At 33.2% G+C, this 17,603-nt stretch overlaps 1 protein-coding gene across 1 annotated transcript; it reads right to left on the bottom strand.

The window, feature by feature from the left end:
* Positions 1-2,258: 2,258 nt before the first annotated feature.
* LOC138323699 (uncharacterized) lies at positions 2,259-17,587 on the bottom strand. The gene is made up of 6 exons (XM_069268490.1): positions 17,387-17,587; positions 9,244-9,354; positions 8,545-8,623; positions 5,840-6,004; positions 3,015-3,106; positions 2,259-2,317 (listed from the first exon to the last, which is right to left on the bottom strand). Exons 1-5 carry the CDS (start codon positions 17,531-17,533, stop codon positions 3,015-3,017), a joined length of 594 nt encoding a protein of 197 aa, XP_069124591.1. The 5' UTR covers positions 17,534-17,587; the 3' UTR covers positions 2,259-2,317.
* Positions 17,588-17,603: the final 16 nt, after the last annotated feature.

The raw sequence follows: 17,603 nt of genomic DNA, 5'->3' as shown, positions 1-17,603 counted from the left end.
AAGTCAGAGATTTATTTTTTTTTTTTTTTTTTTTTTTTTTTTTTTGCAAAGTTTTATTAAGCTACTTAACAGATTCCTTCAAAGATATTGTTTTACCATATATGATATTGAATGTATCATCAGATATTAGGAGAGAACTATTGGAGTATTGTTTATATGTATAGCCTTTAAGGTCTTGTTATTTCAAGGTTTGCGATACATAACACGATAAAACCGGAACCATAGGGTCACCTTAACGACAGCCTCTTTTGGCTTCAAAGATTTCCACTTTGATCTATCTTTAAAAAATGTATTAGACTGTATTTATTTTTATCTGGGCTAAAATTAACGTGAGAGAGAGCGGGGGGATGGGGACAGAGAGGGGGAAGAGGGAGGGGGGGAAGAGAGAGAGACTTTTAATGAATTTCTAATTTTCTTTTCAAAATAAATATTTTCAAAGCCATGCCAGATATGTTAATTCCACAATGTCATAAACCAACCTAGTATTTCCTAACTATATACCCAACTATCATAAAACCTGTTTGATTCCTATATATATATATATATCGATTTGTCTAGAAAATAATTCAACCTACAAGCAATGGAGCCAGTTGCAATTTTACACTAAATATTTTTCAAACTCTAGATGTATCCCTTTTGGTATACATGCTATGCTTTTATGTATTTGAGTTATAGATAGTTCTCCATTTATAAACCATAATGAATAGACCTAACAAAAAAACTTCCCTTACAAAAAAATTTCAGAAAATATGCAGTGAATTTATCGGAGGTTAATCATCAATGGAAAATAGAAAATCTTATATTATGTATCAAAATGTATGCTGATTTCCAATCACATTATTCTTAAATGGAGTAAACCTTGTCATAAAATAATCTTACTTCATCCAGAAGGTCTTCTTGTTTTGAAATTATTTCTCCGTTCTCTTTCTGTATGGAATTATTTTAAAGTATAATTCCGATTTTCAAAATGAAAAAAAAAAGTTATCTCGCTACTCAATCTATTTAGATTTAGAACGCATGCTACTACCATTCAGTCAATGCTGTCAAATTCTTTCATATCTTGTCCTTGAATATCTGATAGTTTCTATAAGAGTGGTTTTTAAAATTTGTCTTTCTCCTTTGAACCTCAATGTCAAAGCGGAAACAAAGTTTTCTTCTTTATACTAATATGGATAAACACAGAGTGATTATATTCCTCTCAGTATGTGTAATGAATAGATTGTCATCTTTTTATTTGTGTGCACCACCTAGCCCTTAACTGCTACTGTTACACGATTACAACATTGAACAATTCCATATAAGTCATTAATATTTTCTCTTTTATTTTATATAAGGCATGTGAAACGATAGAATTTTTCAATACTATGAAGAAAGTTTAGCTGTGCTGGATTGTTCTTTAATAAAGAAAGTGCTTAAACTGACACATTTGAGTATCAACAGAGAAAACCCTTGTGGATCAATTCTTTGATTATGAAATTGGGCCATCCGCGATACCCCATGGGTTACAATCATTTCAATCGTTTTACCCACCCCTGCGCTATTCCATAGATAAACTGAAGACCCTGTTTGCGACCGCAGACGAGGCAGGAAATTTGAACCTTTGATGTACATAAAAAGAATCAAATGACGGTACACTGTAGTTCACTGTATGATGTTGAAGTTAGGCATCGCTTTATACATAATCTTCGAAGAAGACTGTGAAGGCATGTGATTTGTCTTTTTTTCTTTGTTTTAGATTTTAAAATAGTATGAAATATTCAAGGGGTGGATATTACAATGGTAATAGTAACCCTTGGTGTAACGAGGATGTGGTAGACATATATAACAGTATTGATATCAAATTTAACTTTTTCGGGTAGAGCGAGACTACGCTTTAGCTCACACGTAGGCTGTATATACAAACGAACTGGAAATACATTCTTACAACCTCAAGTATCATGATATGTAAACATTTTTCTGTAGTTATAAAAGGGAATGGGTTTTAACTTTTACCTTTCTACTGTGCGCATCGTTTGAAGTTGTTCAGCAGATATTACCTTATAAATACGTCAATTTTGGTGTCTATCCTTGGTTTTACATTTTGTCATAATTATATAGGCTTGTTTATTTGCTGGTAGCAATGATGAGGAACGAACCAGCCATGATTCTCAGCAGGCAATGTTGCATCGATAAAAGACCATTCGCAATAACATAAGTATTCATATATTTACGAACTCTTCACTCCTTTCCTCAATTCATTGAAAATCAAAGATCCAAGATTTTATTAATTTTGTAAACATTTTATTTCGAAAATTACAAAACAATCATTTGTAGAAACCTGAAATATGAAGGACAGTGGTGTAAAATGATAATGTTAATAACCTCGAAATCTGATGTTATCATTCAAAGATATTAACAAAGTATAAATCAAATAAGTTTACTTAAATCAATTTTTAGAACATTTCACTAAATCTGAATTATCATTTTGCTAAACATACATATTTTTCATTCACCATATTAAAGATCACAATTACTGATTTATTCCATCTTTACATATTATCTTCCCTGAGGGTAGGTATCGATTGTGACGTCATGACGTTCTGACCAATCAATGCCTTCCCACAAAAGGAGATATTGTTCAAATAAAGAAAAGCTTGTATTATCAAGTTTATCCACGTTACCCCAAACTCATACGGCTATAGGTAATTTTTTTCATTCAAAGTATCGTGTTGATCCCGAACAAAATAACACTTTAAAGTTGTGTACACTTAAATTTAACGATGTTTTACAACTTAATACCGAGATATCGAAGAATGTACTGTAAACCAACTTATTTATTCAAGTATAATTATCAAAGAAATAAAAATTATAAATAATTAAGATGTAAAGTAAACACAGACTTTTCAATAATGATATAAGAGTAAATATGTTTGTTTTGTGATTAAGGGAAATACGATTTTTTTCTGTGTTTGTTTTAATACAAGATATCAAAATACAAAATATCTGTGGTGTATTTCGATGGTCGGTTGGCATACCTATGAAGGACAATTGGCAGGTACTGTTAGAAGGTCAGCGGATGCAACACCAGCAGTAAATTTACTGTATGTCAAAATAGTCTGTGTAGGATCTGTAGAGAAAACAGGATTAGTTTAAACCTATTTTTATTGTCAAACAAGGATTAGGTTAAAGTTTTCATAACTTAGCCGTTTCCTCAGAATAATTATTTACATAAATATACATGTACAATATAATATAGAATTATAAATAGTTTCCTATATAAACGTTGAGACAGATGGGGAGACAAAGTGGATAATGTATTGCCGATTTATAATAAAAAGACAGAGAACGACAGAGAGGATGAATGAGTCATGAGAGAGGGAGTCGATCATATTTCGTCGTGAGAGAGGGAGGTGATCATATTTCGTCGTGAGAGAGGGAGGTGATCATATTTCGTCGAATTGTGATATTTCACTCTCGATTTATATCATATTAATTAAGACAGAAATCACTTCCGATGCCAACGACAATGGGTACAGTTTACACTTTCTTTATCCTTCTACTTTATCGGATGGTGTATTTTATTCAGTTGTTTTCTTCTTGTCACTCCTTGCTTTCTTAATTACATTTCTCCGCCGTCGTCAGCATCGGATGGATATATTTTTTTCATAACTTATTTAAGTTATGTTGTAGTGAAATAGGAAGTATCAGGTATAATACTTAGACTGAGAGAGAGAGATGGATGGAGAAGATATTATAAAGGATACAACAGAAAATTATATTGACCATGACAATAAATATTGACCTGCATTTAATGAATGTCCTTACATGTTGAAAGATAAAGCTGTTTTGTTCGTCAGATAACCATGGAGAACCAAAGAGGATTACATTAACATTGCAATAGCGGGATATATTATTAAATAAAATTCCACGCTCTTCTGTATATAAAGCACAATTAAAAAATAATGAAACACATCTTCACAATCATTGCCACATGTACAGGATGGATCAGTAATAATATTCATTTTTAAACAAATCATATTTCAAGCTACTGCAAGAATGTCGTAATCTTGTATGCAAAACATTTAACTTTCTATCTCCCGCTAAATCGTGAATAGGTCCTGAATCGTGCTTGTTAATAACTTAAGATTGACAACTGTTGAGTGGTGGCTGTTCTCTGATGGAGCGAAGGACTCATAAGAAGTAGAAAATCGAAAATGCGCTACTGTATCATTTTAAGTTTTCCTCCCCTTGGAAGAAGAAAATTAGTGCATTGTGGAGTTACTTGGAAATAATGGCATGTCGGTAATAATTCGTACTGCCACGAGTTGTACCTGTTTCAGTTTATTTACCTCTGCCAGAGAACACCCATCCCATACCATACGAGATATTTAAATTTTCTTAACCTTGCTACTTTTTGTCATCCAGGTTTTAATCGTTTCTTTTATTTTTTAGAAACCATTTATCAATTGAACTAAAAAGAACGCCTAAATGCTTTTGATTATCTACTAAATTTAATTTTTCATTTCTAAATAAAGGTCTAAAGGATTTATGTGTTTTCAATTAATTATCAGTAATACATCCGTTTTTTTATGGATTTAATCTAGTTAGCCAGTCTTGGGACCATTCATGAAGTTTTGCAAATCAACATTAAAGCTATTTGAATTTCCAAACAAGATTAATAGGAACACACTAATGATGTGTTATCAACAAATAAGCGAGATATACTATTCAAATTATCAACAATATCACGTATATAAATCAAAAACAAGAGGGGTTCCAAGACACTCCCTTGTGGTACTCCCGCATTTGTGTAACCTGTGTCAGAAAGCACATTATTTGATAAAACTTGTTGTTTGCGCTAGGAAATATAATCGTTAAGCCATTTTTAAAGATTGCCTGTAATACCGTCGGCTTCTAGTTTTAGTATTAGCCACCTATACCAAACTCGATCAAATGCCTAAGAAATGTCGCAAAAAATAACACAGGCTTGGGGTTTTTTTTCTTCTAAAGAGCAGCATATGATATGATGCATTTCTATAAGTTGATGTAGTGTTGAGTGAAAAGAGAGAATTATCATAAAAATTATTGTATCTATATTTAAAAACATCTCTTTCAAAAACTTGCCTAACGTAAGACAGCAGCGTGATTGGTCGATAATGGGACACTAGATGTTTATCGCCCTTTTCTGAATAGAGGAAGTACAATGCCTTTTTCCATATTTCAGGAAAGATATTTTGATTTAAAGACATATTGAAGAGAAATTATAATGGCTTGCTTAAGGAATGTGCTGTAAGTTTTAACATGTGGTGACAAATGGTGTCGTGACCAGCTGCTTTACCTAGTTTTAGAGAAAAACATGTCATTATAATATAGTTTAAAGTTGTTTATAACTATTCAAATGAGCGACGCAGAACACATTGGAACATTCACTTCCATTTCTGATTGCATTCATTAAAAAGGAAACAATTAATTTAGAACGCCTTAATTTAATACCTATAATAATCCGTAATGTGGATAAGCCAACAAACATCTTAATTTATTTATTTGTTTATTTGCTGTTGTTTTTGGTTTTTATTTACGTTCTATGAAACGAAGTGGAAAAAGATATCTACATTTGGAACAGATTGAAGCAGAAGAAAGAGGAAGGTAAAAAATAAAGTCGATTTTGTCCATGTGACTAATTAGACTTTTGGATTTTTAATATTAAGAATTATTAAGATAACAATAAATATTATGTACATATCTGCAGGCAAGTGTTTAAAGTGAGACTACAAAGTGCGAGCGAAACGGTATGCCTTTTTTCCATGAAACAAATTAAAACGACAAACAAAGAAGGATATCCTTAGTAATTAATACTTACATTGAGATGATAAATCGGTGTACACCTGTACAATGGGTACGCAATCCTCGGATATGTAAAGTGTCATTGTTATGTTTGCATTAGTGGAAGTCGACCATTCATCGCTGATAATTGTATTACTTACTGATCCAATGTGGTGTCGACCTTCAAATTTATAGCTATTATCTGCAATAGAGAAAATTCACAACCATATAACAAGAAACTAAATTTAACTAAATATCGCTACAATGTATCAAACATCGTTGACAAATAATAATTTTATGGAAAATTCTTAAATGGTCTTTTGGGCATCTTGATTTCCAGATTTAGTAATCTATCACTAGCTTCTCAATGAGTAATTTGAAATATTGTTTCTATTGAATTTATTGGAATAGAATATGAGTAATTCTCAGAAAAGTTCCAAATAACTGCCTTCTGTATATATTGTCCTTTTGGAAACATTTGAACAGGAAAGGGTTGTTTGAGATTTAAAACTGACTATATGGAGCAAAGAAAGTAAATTTTAATGCACTTTGTTCTTAAAATAAGATTTTAGAATTATGTTGATTTTTTTTTTATTCAAAATAAGGCAACTGCCGGAAATAGACTTGTCACAAGAGAAATTACCCAAATTCATAAATAAAATGTTGTTTCAGTGTGATAAAATGTTAAGTTGGTATTTGTTTTGTAGGTAATCATCAAATATTTAAAAGTTTTCATAGGTTTTGAAAAAAAAAGATATTTTAATAAATTTTTAATAAAAAGTTAGCCTGTCCTTTGAAGAAATGTCTGTGGTGTTACCACAATCATTTTGGTTCAAATGATGCATCACTAGGAATGATAAGTAATATTATCTATAATGTATTCACTAAGCATCTACTCCCTAGCTATATGACACTTGATGACTTAAGTCCAAGGGAGGGAAGTTTTTTTACTTAAATCAAATCAATGACAAATTTAGCTATCAATGAACATTTCAATATCTATTGTGTTACAAGTTATTTTGAGCTATGACATGTATTTTCAATAAAACTCTCTGTTGTATTTCAAAGGAACCACTAGTTAGTTCAAATTAAGATGTGACAGTTTGACCTATGATTGAGAGCAGAAATGAAAATCTTTAAAAAATGAAGAAAACGTCTGTGGTGTAACTGTCCTTGGTGTTACCTAATAGTGATAAAATAGTAACACCACAGACAATTTTTGATAACACCACCACAGACATAAAAGAGTCATACAAGAAAAATTTTAAGACACCTTGTCATCAATTGTTATAATATTTGATGTATACATCCCCATAGATGAAATAAATTTCAAAATAATGAATTACAAATATAATCGTCAACAGTACCACCACATTTAGTCTTAGTATCACTATGAACAAACGTGGTAACACCATAGACAAGGACAAAGAAATACTGTTTTTTTACTCCTTTTGTAACATAGATATATTTAAAACTCTTTGATATCATAGTATTATGTCTACCTAGTCCATTTTTGATCTCTAATGAATTTCATTATGATGATCAAGAACTATACAAAACATTTCTCACCGGTAACACCATGGACAAATGTCTGTTGTATTCAATCAATGTCCATAGTGTTACCGGGACAAACATATTGCAAATTGATAAGTTTAAGATGAACTTTAAAGCATGTTAACAAACAAAAAATAAATGAAAGATCAAAATAAAATCTTTGTCAAAAAAGTAATAATCTTTTTGAGTCATTTTATATAATAAAATGAAAAGTATATGTGTGCAATAAAAGCACAAGAATGTTGACTGGTGAGATATAGTGTTTGCCATCTGATTACGGAGCATTAAAGTAAAATAATTTGAAATGAACTATAACTTTCACACAATATCAAATGAAATGAACAGTTATTAATTACTTCAAAATATTTTAAAACAGGATTTAATAGTATTTAAGTATGGTAACACCATGGACATTTGACCTTGACATCTTTTGGTCGTCATAGTAACTTATCGGGAGCTTATCAGGAAATAACAATATTATTTTGATATCTACAATGATCATTCTTTAAGTTTCTGAACCAAAGTTATCTATTTATTGAGATAAATTTTTCCGTTTTCTTTTTGTGATATTTGGAACATTTCTGAGAATGACTCGTATACTTATTGATAGCCCAGGGGTTACTATCTCTAGTTTTATCCACTCATGTACTGTGTCATCGTAAAACTGAAGGCATGTCAAGAGAAAAACTAATAAATCACATGCCTACAGATATTAGTACTTTCTTTGAATATTACAGAAAGTATCACCCAGATTCAAATACATAAAATGAACCGTTGTTTGGGTCTTTTGATGCACAACAAAGCACCAAACTACCTCTCTCATCTGTTATCGCACACAAAACCTTCATTTTTTTATATGACATAGTCCAAGTGTGGATATTGCGACAGTGATAGTAACTCCGTGAATATCGGGGATGTTCTTTACACTACATGTTATAATCATCTACAGTACATCGGTTTATTTTGCAATTTTACGGCACATTGCTGTGAGCACAAAATTGATCTGTGAAATGTTTAAACATGAATTAATCATATATTATACGCTTATAGCGAAATCGATAAAACTCAAATTAACGTTTCTCAATTTATTCAAAATCGCAAACATTTTAACGCGTGTAAATAACCGGATATATGGACTATGTAATATAAAGAAATGGGACTTTTTAATATTATAAAATTCATTCGTACGTGCAAGGCATTCCTCGGGAGGAGATGCTGCCAGCGATGTATTAACGCAAAACCCATCCTTTATAAAGAACAAGCGATGCTGAAACATAAATACATACTTTATTAAGTAAAAACATGAAAAAGTTTTCGGTAACAGATTATAAATCCTGAGTTAACCTGACAGTGTTACAACATTATAATTATAATATTTATATATAAATTTACAAGTCATGATTTAACATATAGTATCATACTTCACGACAAAATTAAGGTTTTCATGAAAATTTAAGCTTTATTGTTAATTTTACCTTTCATGCTATCTATCGATTTCGTACTGATTTCGATCAAGCAAAACCTTAAAATATTATTATAGAATATCCACCATTATGTTCTATAACATGAGACAAAAATTTAAATGCGATACATATACTTGTGACTCGTATAATTGTGGGGTGAAATGTTTGTTTCATCTTTGGAAATCCTATTTCCTGCACTGTTATTGTTTCAGAAGTAATATAATGCTAATAGAGCATGTGCCGTATTTGGGTGCTAAATAATTGTCTGCTCTTAAAGTCAGGCAATGTTTGTTACGTCATTAGTTCTTGAAACAAAAACATTCTTAAAAAATGACGTTAAGCACACAAACTCATGACGAACTATGGTTGATAACCTGCAAACAGGGGCAGATAACCCTGAAATACACAAATAAAGAGTACTGACCGCTCCGTAGTCTACAAGCATTGTCTGTTGCTCTGGTTTGTTATGTAAGAAGCCGTTCCTGTCCATCCTCAGCCTATTCTTGTCCAAATCCAACGTCATTTTTGTAACGTACTAAGATAAAAACATAAAATATAATATGGTATCGTGTTCGTTTAGCATTGTATTTTATATATTGAGTATAATATTATTTCTTTCTCGAAAAAGTGTGTTGAATTTGTATTTAACAAATGCTCAATTTATAATATTTGAGAATCTATATCAGAAGTGTTATGTATGACACTAAATACATGTAGTTATGAGATAAGGGAGATAACTCCTATAGCTTTTTTTATCAATACATGCTATGAAGGTCATATCATTGATTTAGGTTATAGAACTTTCTAGAATATAATCATGTATAAACAAATATGTTTGTAAACATGTTGATTTTAAGTAGAGATCTAGAATGATCTATTTCCAGAAAGTTATGTGTGTTTACTTGTTTACTGTTTTTAGTTAGATATTTCTAGAAGTAGAAGGTTCTCCAATATTCTTGAATTACGGTTTAGCTATATATACTCCAGCTGTCCAAGGCTAATCAGAACTGTAATGAGACCTGTAATAAGACATATCAAGAATTGTACAGCGCCATATAAGATTCTATTGGGAGAGCTATTGTGACTTTATCTGTGGATTATTACAACACTTTGTTTGGATTTATTCATATTGCCTGGAACTTTACAAATCATCGGGGGACATTCAATTTCCTTGTGGATTTGTGATTATTGTTAATTTGAAACCTGGAAGGATCAAGGATTATACCAGGACATTCACATACAGATAAGTAACACTTTAAATCATCGTACTACTCTTGTACCACCACCAATTACTTTAGACATTGTAAACCATCTCTGTATAACATTGTATATATAATTAAATTGTGTTTTGAATTTAGCTGCTGGTTTCTCCTTTCTGTTATTCGTTAATGTAACAGAAATTGGGGGCTCGTGTCCGGGATCGATATTCAATTTGTGAAATCTAACTTTGAAAAATTAATTAAGAAATTTTCAAAATTTGTGTACAAACTTTGAGTTTACATTTGAAACCAACAGCTAGATAAATATGACTACTATGCAGGTAGAACAGTTTGTTAAAGCGCCATCCCTGGAAGTTCTTTTGCAAGTTAGTAAGAAGGATTTACTGTTATTGGGTAAACATTTAGGCCTTACTATCAAAACTAATTTGAGGAAAGCTGAAATTAGGAATGTAATTATAAGATATTTTGTTGACAATGGCAAATTTGACTCTAGTGCATTAGATAGTATAGAGGAAACAGTCAGTTCAGAAATTCAAATTAGACAAATGGAACTTGAACATGAAATGAAACTAAGACAAATGGAAATAGATAAAGAGAAAGAAATGAGAGAAAGAGAAATAGAAAAGGAGTTAAGAGAAAAAGAAATTGAGAAAGAATTAAAAGAAAAAGAGAGAGATCAGATGTTAGAGCTAGAGAAGCAAAAAATTCAAGCTGAAACAGAACTTAGAATTAAAGAATTAGAACTAGCTTCTCAAGACAGTTCAAGTAATCCAACTTTTAGGGGTTTACAAGGAAACAGAGGTTTTGATGTCAGTAGAAACATTAGGTTAGTTCCTCCTTTTCAAGAGAAAGAAGTTGACAAGTATTTTCTGCATTTTGAGAAAATAGCTGATAGTATGAAATGGCCTGAAGATAAGCTTACAATGCTTCTTCAAAGTGTCTTGATTGGTAAAGCTAGAGACATTTATTCTTCTTTATCTGTAGATGAGATTTCAAATTACCAAGTAGTCAAGAAAGCTATTTTGAAAGTTTATGAGTTAGTTCCTGAGGCTTACCGCCAGAAATTTCGAAACTCGAGAAAGAGAGATGAACAAACTCATGTAGAATTTGCCAGAGAAAAGGAACAATTATTTAATAGGTGGTGTGATTCTAAAGAAATTGATGAGGATTTCGGTAAATTGAGGCAATTATTGTTGATAGAGGAGTTTAAACGTTGTGTCCACACAAACATAAAAACTCATTTAGATGAGAGAAAAGTTGAAACACTTAGTGAAGCAGCTACAATGGGTGATGATTACGCTCTCACCCACAAAGGCTCATTTGTTAAAAACAGTTCTCAAGACAAAAACAGTACCACAGGTACTAGTAAATTTGGTCAGCCTAGGAACCCAACCTTTAGTGGCCCTTCCAACGACAAACCTAAATTAGGTGATAAAACTAAGTCTGCTTCTAAAACAGATGATAGGGTAGGTGTGGGGTCTCCTTCTGGTCCTGTTTGTAATTACTGCAAGAAAGTAGGGCATGTTATGTCTGAATGTTATTCTCTCCAGCGTAAGGAGCAAAGGCGTAAACAGTCAGTTCCTTCTGTGTTAGCTATGTCAAAGCCTAGTCAGAAACTTAGTGATATTGTGGAAGATTCTAAAGTGTCTGTTGAGATTAAGAGCTCAGAGTCTGATAGTGTCTTGGAGAAGTACTCTCCCTTCATTTCTGAAGGTTTTGTTTCACTTACTAGTGATATTACCAACTTGAAACCTGTGAAGATTTTGCGAGATACTGGGGCTTCTCATTCTTTGATATTAGATGGCGTAGTGCCTTTGTCTGAGGAGACCTCATCTGGTAGTAGTGTTTTACTTCAAGGTGTAGTGTTAGGTTTTGTTAATGTGCCTCTCCATTGTGTTTATTTAAAGTCAGATTTGGTTACTGGGCCTGTCACCATTGGTGTTAGACCGGAACTTCCCATAGAGGGCGTGTCGCTCATTTTAGGCAATGACTTGGCTGGAGAGAAAGTTAGGGTAGATCCCTTAGTGTCCAGTATTCCAGATAAAACAGATGATGCTGAGACTATTCAACAGGAATTTCCTGGTATTTTCCCTTCTTGTGCTGTAACTCGTTCAATGAGTAAGAAGGTTTCTGATGTTGCAGTAGTTGAGGATCATTATAGTCCAGGGTTAGGTGACACTTTCTTGGCTCATGATATAGAGGATGTCGGGAGCAAGTGTGATCTTTTGAGCAATCCTGTAGACTTTGATAGTGATAGAGTTGTTCCTAACAAGGGTACTTCTTTGTCTGACATGATGAGTAAATCATCTTTGTCTAGAGAGGAGCTTATAGTAGAACAGGAGAAAGATCCTGAAATCTCCTTATTGTGTAATCGGGCTTTGAGTGAGGAAGAGGCTGAGAAAGTCCCGGTTTGTTACTTCCGTCAGTCAGGTGTGTTGATGCGCAAGTGGCGCCCCCCTGATGTGTCTCCCGAGGAAGACTGGAAGGTTGTCAATCAAATAGTTGTCCCACCGAGGTATAGGCAAGATATTCTGAGTTTGTCTCATGACGTACCTATGGCAGGGCATTTAGGTGTGACCAAGACTTATAACAGGATCTTAGATCACTTCTTTTGGCCCAAGTTGAAACGGGATGTGGCTGATTTTTGTAGGTCTTGTCATACTTGTCAGGTGGTAGGGAAACCTAATCAGAAAATCCCTGTTGCACCTTTGCACCCCATTCCAGCATTTGAGGAACCATTTAGTAGAGTCATTATAGACTGTGTAGGTCCTCTACCCAAAACTAAGTCTGGGAATGAGTATCTTTTAACTATTATGTGTGCTTCCACACGCTTTCCTGAAGCCATTCCACTCAGGAATATTAAAGCCCCTAACATAGTCAAGGCTTTGGTTAAATTCTTTACACTGGTTGGTCTTCCAAAAGCTGTCCAATCGGACCAAGGTTCGAATTTCATGTCTGGTATTTTTCAACAAGTCATGTACCAGCTCCAGATCAAGCAGTATAAGTCTAGTGCTTATCATCCAGAGTCTCAGGGTGCTTTAGAACGTTTTCATCAGACATTGAAGAATATGATGAGATCTTATTGTTTTGAAAACAAAAGAGATTGGGACGAAGGTATACACATGTTGTTGTTTGGCGTTAGAGAATCTGTACAAGAATCTCTTGGCTTCAGTCCCTTTGAACTTGTGTTTGGACATACTGTACGTGGTCCTTTGAAAATTTTGAAAGACAAAATTTTGGACGAAGATTCTAAAGTGAATCTCTTAGATTATGTGTGTAACTTTAAGCAAAGGTTGACAAGGGCATGTGAATTGGCAAAAGAAAATTTGGCCCTTACTCAAACCAAAATGAAAACATGGTATGATAAAGATGCCCGTGCAAGAAGTTTTGATCCAGGTGACAAAATTTTGGCTCTATTACCAATACCGGGTCAGCCTTTGCAAGCTAGATATTTTGGACCTTATATTGTTGAGAAAAAGGTCGATGATGTTAACTACATTGTACAAACTCCAGGGAGGCGCAAGAAAACTCAATTATGTCATGTTAATATGCTTAAGGAATATGTAGATAGAGAAGAGAGCAAGACCTCTCAACCTATTGCTACTTTGGCCTCTGTACCATCACAAAGTGAAAGTACAGCTGATATTTGTAAATTAGACTTAGATGGTGGTGTACAAGATGTAGGTTTAGACTGTGGTGTTAAGTTAAGGAATTCAGATGTGCTCGCGAACTTGGACAAGAAACTATGTCATCTATCGGAAAAGGAACGCAATGAACTTAAAGATTTGATACTTGAGTATAAACATTTGTTTCCGGATACACCAGGCAAAACAGATGCTATCTATCACGACGTGGATGTAGGCGATGCGCCACCTGTCAAGAAACATCCTTACCGTGTCAATCCTTTGAAAGAAGAACACTTAAAGAAAGAAATTCAATACATGTTGGACAATGATATTATTGAACCAAGCAAAAGTGAATGGAGCTCTCCATGTGTTCTGGTACCAAAGCCAGACAAGACATACCGGTTCTGTACTGACTTCAGAAAAGTAAACTCTGTCAGTAAAACAGACTCTTATCCAATTCCAAGGATTGACTCGTGTATTGACAAAGTTGGCAAAGCCAAGTACGTAAGCAAGTTTGACCTGTTGAAAGGATATTGGCAGGTGCCATTAACAGAAAGAGCTAAAGAAGTGTCGGCATTTGTAACCTCGCAAGGTTTGTACCAGTACAAAGTTATGCCATTTGGTATGAAGAATGCCCCGGCAACATTTCAACGTCTTCTTAATAGCGTGATATCAGACCTGGAAGGCTGTGATGGATACATCGATGACGTCATCAACTACCACGACACGTGGGAAGACCATCTACGCGGGATTCGTGAATTCTTCGAAAGACTCACTACCATGAAATTGACTGTAAACTTATTGAAATGTGAATTTTGTCATGCAACTGTTGAATTTTTAGGCCATGTTGTAGGACAGGGGCAGGTTAAACCTGTTCAGGCCAAAGTAGAATCAATTATAGATTTTCCAACTCCTGGAGGCAAGAGAGAGCTGATGAGATTTCTTGGTATGGCTGGATACTACAGAAAATTTTGTCAAAATTTCTCTGTTATAGCAGCTCCACTTACTGCTTTGTTAAAGAAAAATGTCAAATTTGTTTGGTCAGACGAATGTAAGTCTGCATTTGAGAAATTGAAAGCCATACTATCAAACTCACCAGTTCTGACTGCTCCAGATTTTAATAAACAGTTTAAACTGTTTGTTGACGCCAGCGATGTAGGTGTTGGTGCTGTTTTGATGCAAGAAGGTACTGAACAAATTGACCATCCAATTTGTTATTTCTCGAAAAAGTTTGACAAACACCAGAGAAATTATTCCACCATTGAGAAAGAATGTTTAGCGTTGATTTTGGCCTTGAACCAATTTGATGTGTATCTCTGCACTACAGTTGTGCCTGTGTTGGTCTTCACCGACCACAACCCTTTGACATTCATTGGGAAAATGAAAAACAAAAACCAAAGAATTCTCAGGTGGAGTTTGACTTTGCAAGAATACAATCTTGACATCAAACATATCAAAGGGAAAGACAATATTCTAGCAGATGCTTTATCAAGGATTTAAATATTACTTGATATGTCAAGAAAGTTTCCTTTTCAAGAAAACTTTCTTTTCTTTAAGGAGGGGTGTGTTATGTATGACACTAAATACATGTAGTTATGAGATAAGGGAGATAACTCCTATAGCTTTTTTTATCAATACATGCTATGAAGGTCATATCATTGATTTAGGTTATAGAACTTTCTAGAATATAATCATGTATAAACAAATATGTTTGTAAACATGTTGATTTTAAGTAGAGATCTAGAATGATCTATTTCCAGAAAGTTATGTGTGTTTACTTGTTTACTGTTTTTAGTTAGATATTTCTAGAAGTAGAAGGTTCTCCAATATTCTTGAATTACGGTTTAGCTATATATACTCCAGCTGTCCAAGGCTAATCAGAACTGTAATGAGACCTGTAATAAGACATATCAAGAATTGTACAGCGCCATATAAGATTCTATTGGGAGAGCTATTGTGACTTTATCTGTGGATTATTACAACACTTTGTTTGGATTTATTCATATTGCCTGGAACTTTACAAATCATCGGGGGACATTCAATTTCCTTGTGGATTTGTGATTATTGTTAATTTGAAACCTGGAAGGATCAAGGATTATACCAGGACATTCACATACAGATAAGTAACACTTTAAATCATCGTATTACTCTTGTACCACCACGAATTACTCTAGATATTGTAAACCATCTATGTATAATATTGTATATATAATTAAATTGTGTTTTGAATTTAGCTGCTGGTTTCTCATTTCTGTTATTCGTTAATGTAACAGAAGACATATTTCTTTTCATGTATTACTACTGAAGGTTCTTAACGGAGAATAATAACAAGTTATATTCTTTGAAGTCGTTTGATGGTTAGTTTTGTTTATTGTTGTTGTGTGTTGATATTAATGATACATTCACTGTTTGATTTTGTCTTTTTGTGATAATGTATTGTATCATCATTGTTTCAATTTCAGCCTATTGTATCGTTGTTTTTTGTACTTATTTGTGTATAAAAACTGGTACATATATTTTGGCATTTTGTGTAACTGTTTTGTTTTGTGTTCTACTTTATGGAATAACGTTTCCGTTGGGATTTTTGTGTTTTATTTGGGTGCTTTCATTTATTTATTTATTATTTCATATAATTGTTTTCTTCACAAATTAATGCCATATCTTCCAGAATAAAGCATGTGACTAGTGAATTAAAGGTTTCTACTCTAAAACAATAACAATACATCAAATTACGCTTAACGCAAAATTGAAAATTATTTTTTAGATCAATTAGTTAACGGGCTAATTATCAGGATAACATTTTGAGTGTAAATGTAAGTTTAACATTAAGATATCAATATAGCAAAATAAATGGAGTGAAACCTAGCCTAAAGATGTTTAAGCAAATAATAATTACCAATATTACACTTGGTTTTGGAAATGTAAATAATAAGGCGCTTCGGGGGAGTAAGCGGTTCTATTTCATTACCAAAGCCACTATACAAATTCGTGCAAAGTCATTATTAAATAATAATTCTTAAGAGAGCCTTTGGAGGGAGAATAACAGAACCACTTTTTTCTGTTTTGTGAAACAAACGTAGTATCATGCGCCTATAGAAATTTTGCCCTCGTTTCACGAAACTTTTGTAAAAAAGGACTAATTTTTTTACTTGAGTTGCGTAAGGAAAACGATTAAGTTTTGTCTGAAGTCGGTATTTTTGTTTCCTTTCGAGTCAGATCGCTATTAAAAGTTATCTGTGCCGCATTCTTCATACTCTTGATTCAAGAAAACTATGCTATTCACACCAAAAGTACCAACATTTTGAGAATTACAATACTTTCAATGGTTTTATGTTTACAAGTACAAATAAGAGCTGAAAATGATTTTTGTAAGTACTGCCAAAATTATTACATTAACATCTACTATTCATACGGTTAGACCATAAAGACAAGTTGTTGTCTATAATTTCATTTCACATTGTTACAGTGTTATTAAACTGTAAAGTGTTTTCTGCAATTATATTTCTATTTTAACGTACACAAGGCATAAAAGATAATCGTACAGTACATAACGTCTATGTTGTAACTAAGATATATATTAGGCATCATATATATTCTTGTCCATTTCAAACCTCATAGTTTTTAATTTTGACTACCGAAGAGAAAATAACGTGTCAAAATGTTCGCCCAGTTAATTATGTATCTTTGAAATATAAATAATTAACTTGTATAATTTACTTACATCTATAGCAGCAGGGCCGTCGGGTAATTTGGTTATGCCGTTCTCCATCACGGTAGCCGTCCACTGTCTAGGGAGGCAACAATGTTCCGTAACAGGCCCGGACAGTGCCAGAGGCACCACACTCAGTAATAGAAGTACAAACATCATTGTTGGTGTATCGGCTGTATGGCTAGGCAGATTAGTATACAGGGGTTTAAATGAGAGACATACGTCTGAC

The sequence above is a fragment of the Argopecten irradians genome, chromosome 5 (assembly GCF_041381155.1).
Source record: "Argopecten irradians isolate NY chromosome 5, Ai_NY, whole genome shotgun sequence".
NCBI classification, from domain to species: Eukaryota; Metazoa; Mollusca; class Bivalvia; order Pectinida; family Pectinidae; genus Argopecten; species Argopecten irradians.
Note: the sequence above shows the minus strand (reverse complement) of the source record. Positions and strands in the feature narration are given on the sequence as shown.

What these genes read in the sequence shown, in the direction of transcription:
- LOC138323699 (XM_069268490.1), bottom strand. Translation starts at nt 17,533, where the DNA reads ATGATGTTTGTACTTCTATTACTGAGTGTGGTGCCTCTGGCACTGTCC. An exon ending in TCCCGAGGAATGCCTTGCAC is followed by an intron (nt 6,005 to 8,544) that starts GTACGAATGAAT and finishes TCTCTATTGCAG; the next exon opens with ATAATAGCTATAAATTTGAA. An exon ending in CACCGATTTATCATCTCAAT is followed by an intron (nt 3,107 to 5,839) that starts GTAAGTATTAAT and finishes TTTTCTCTACAG; the next exon opens with ATCCTACACAGACTATTTTG.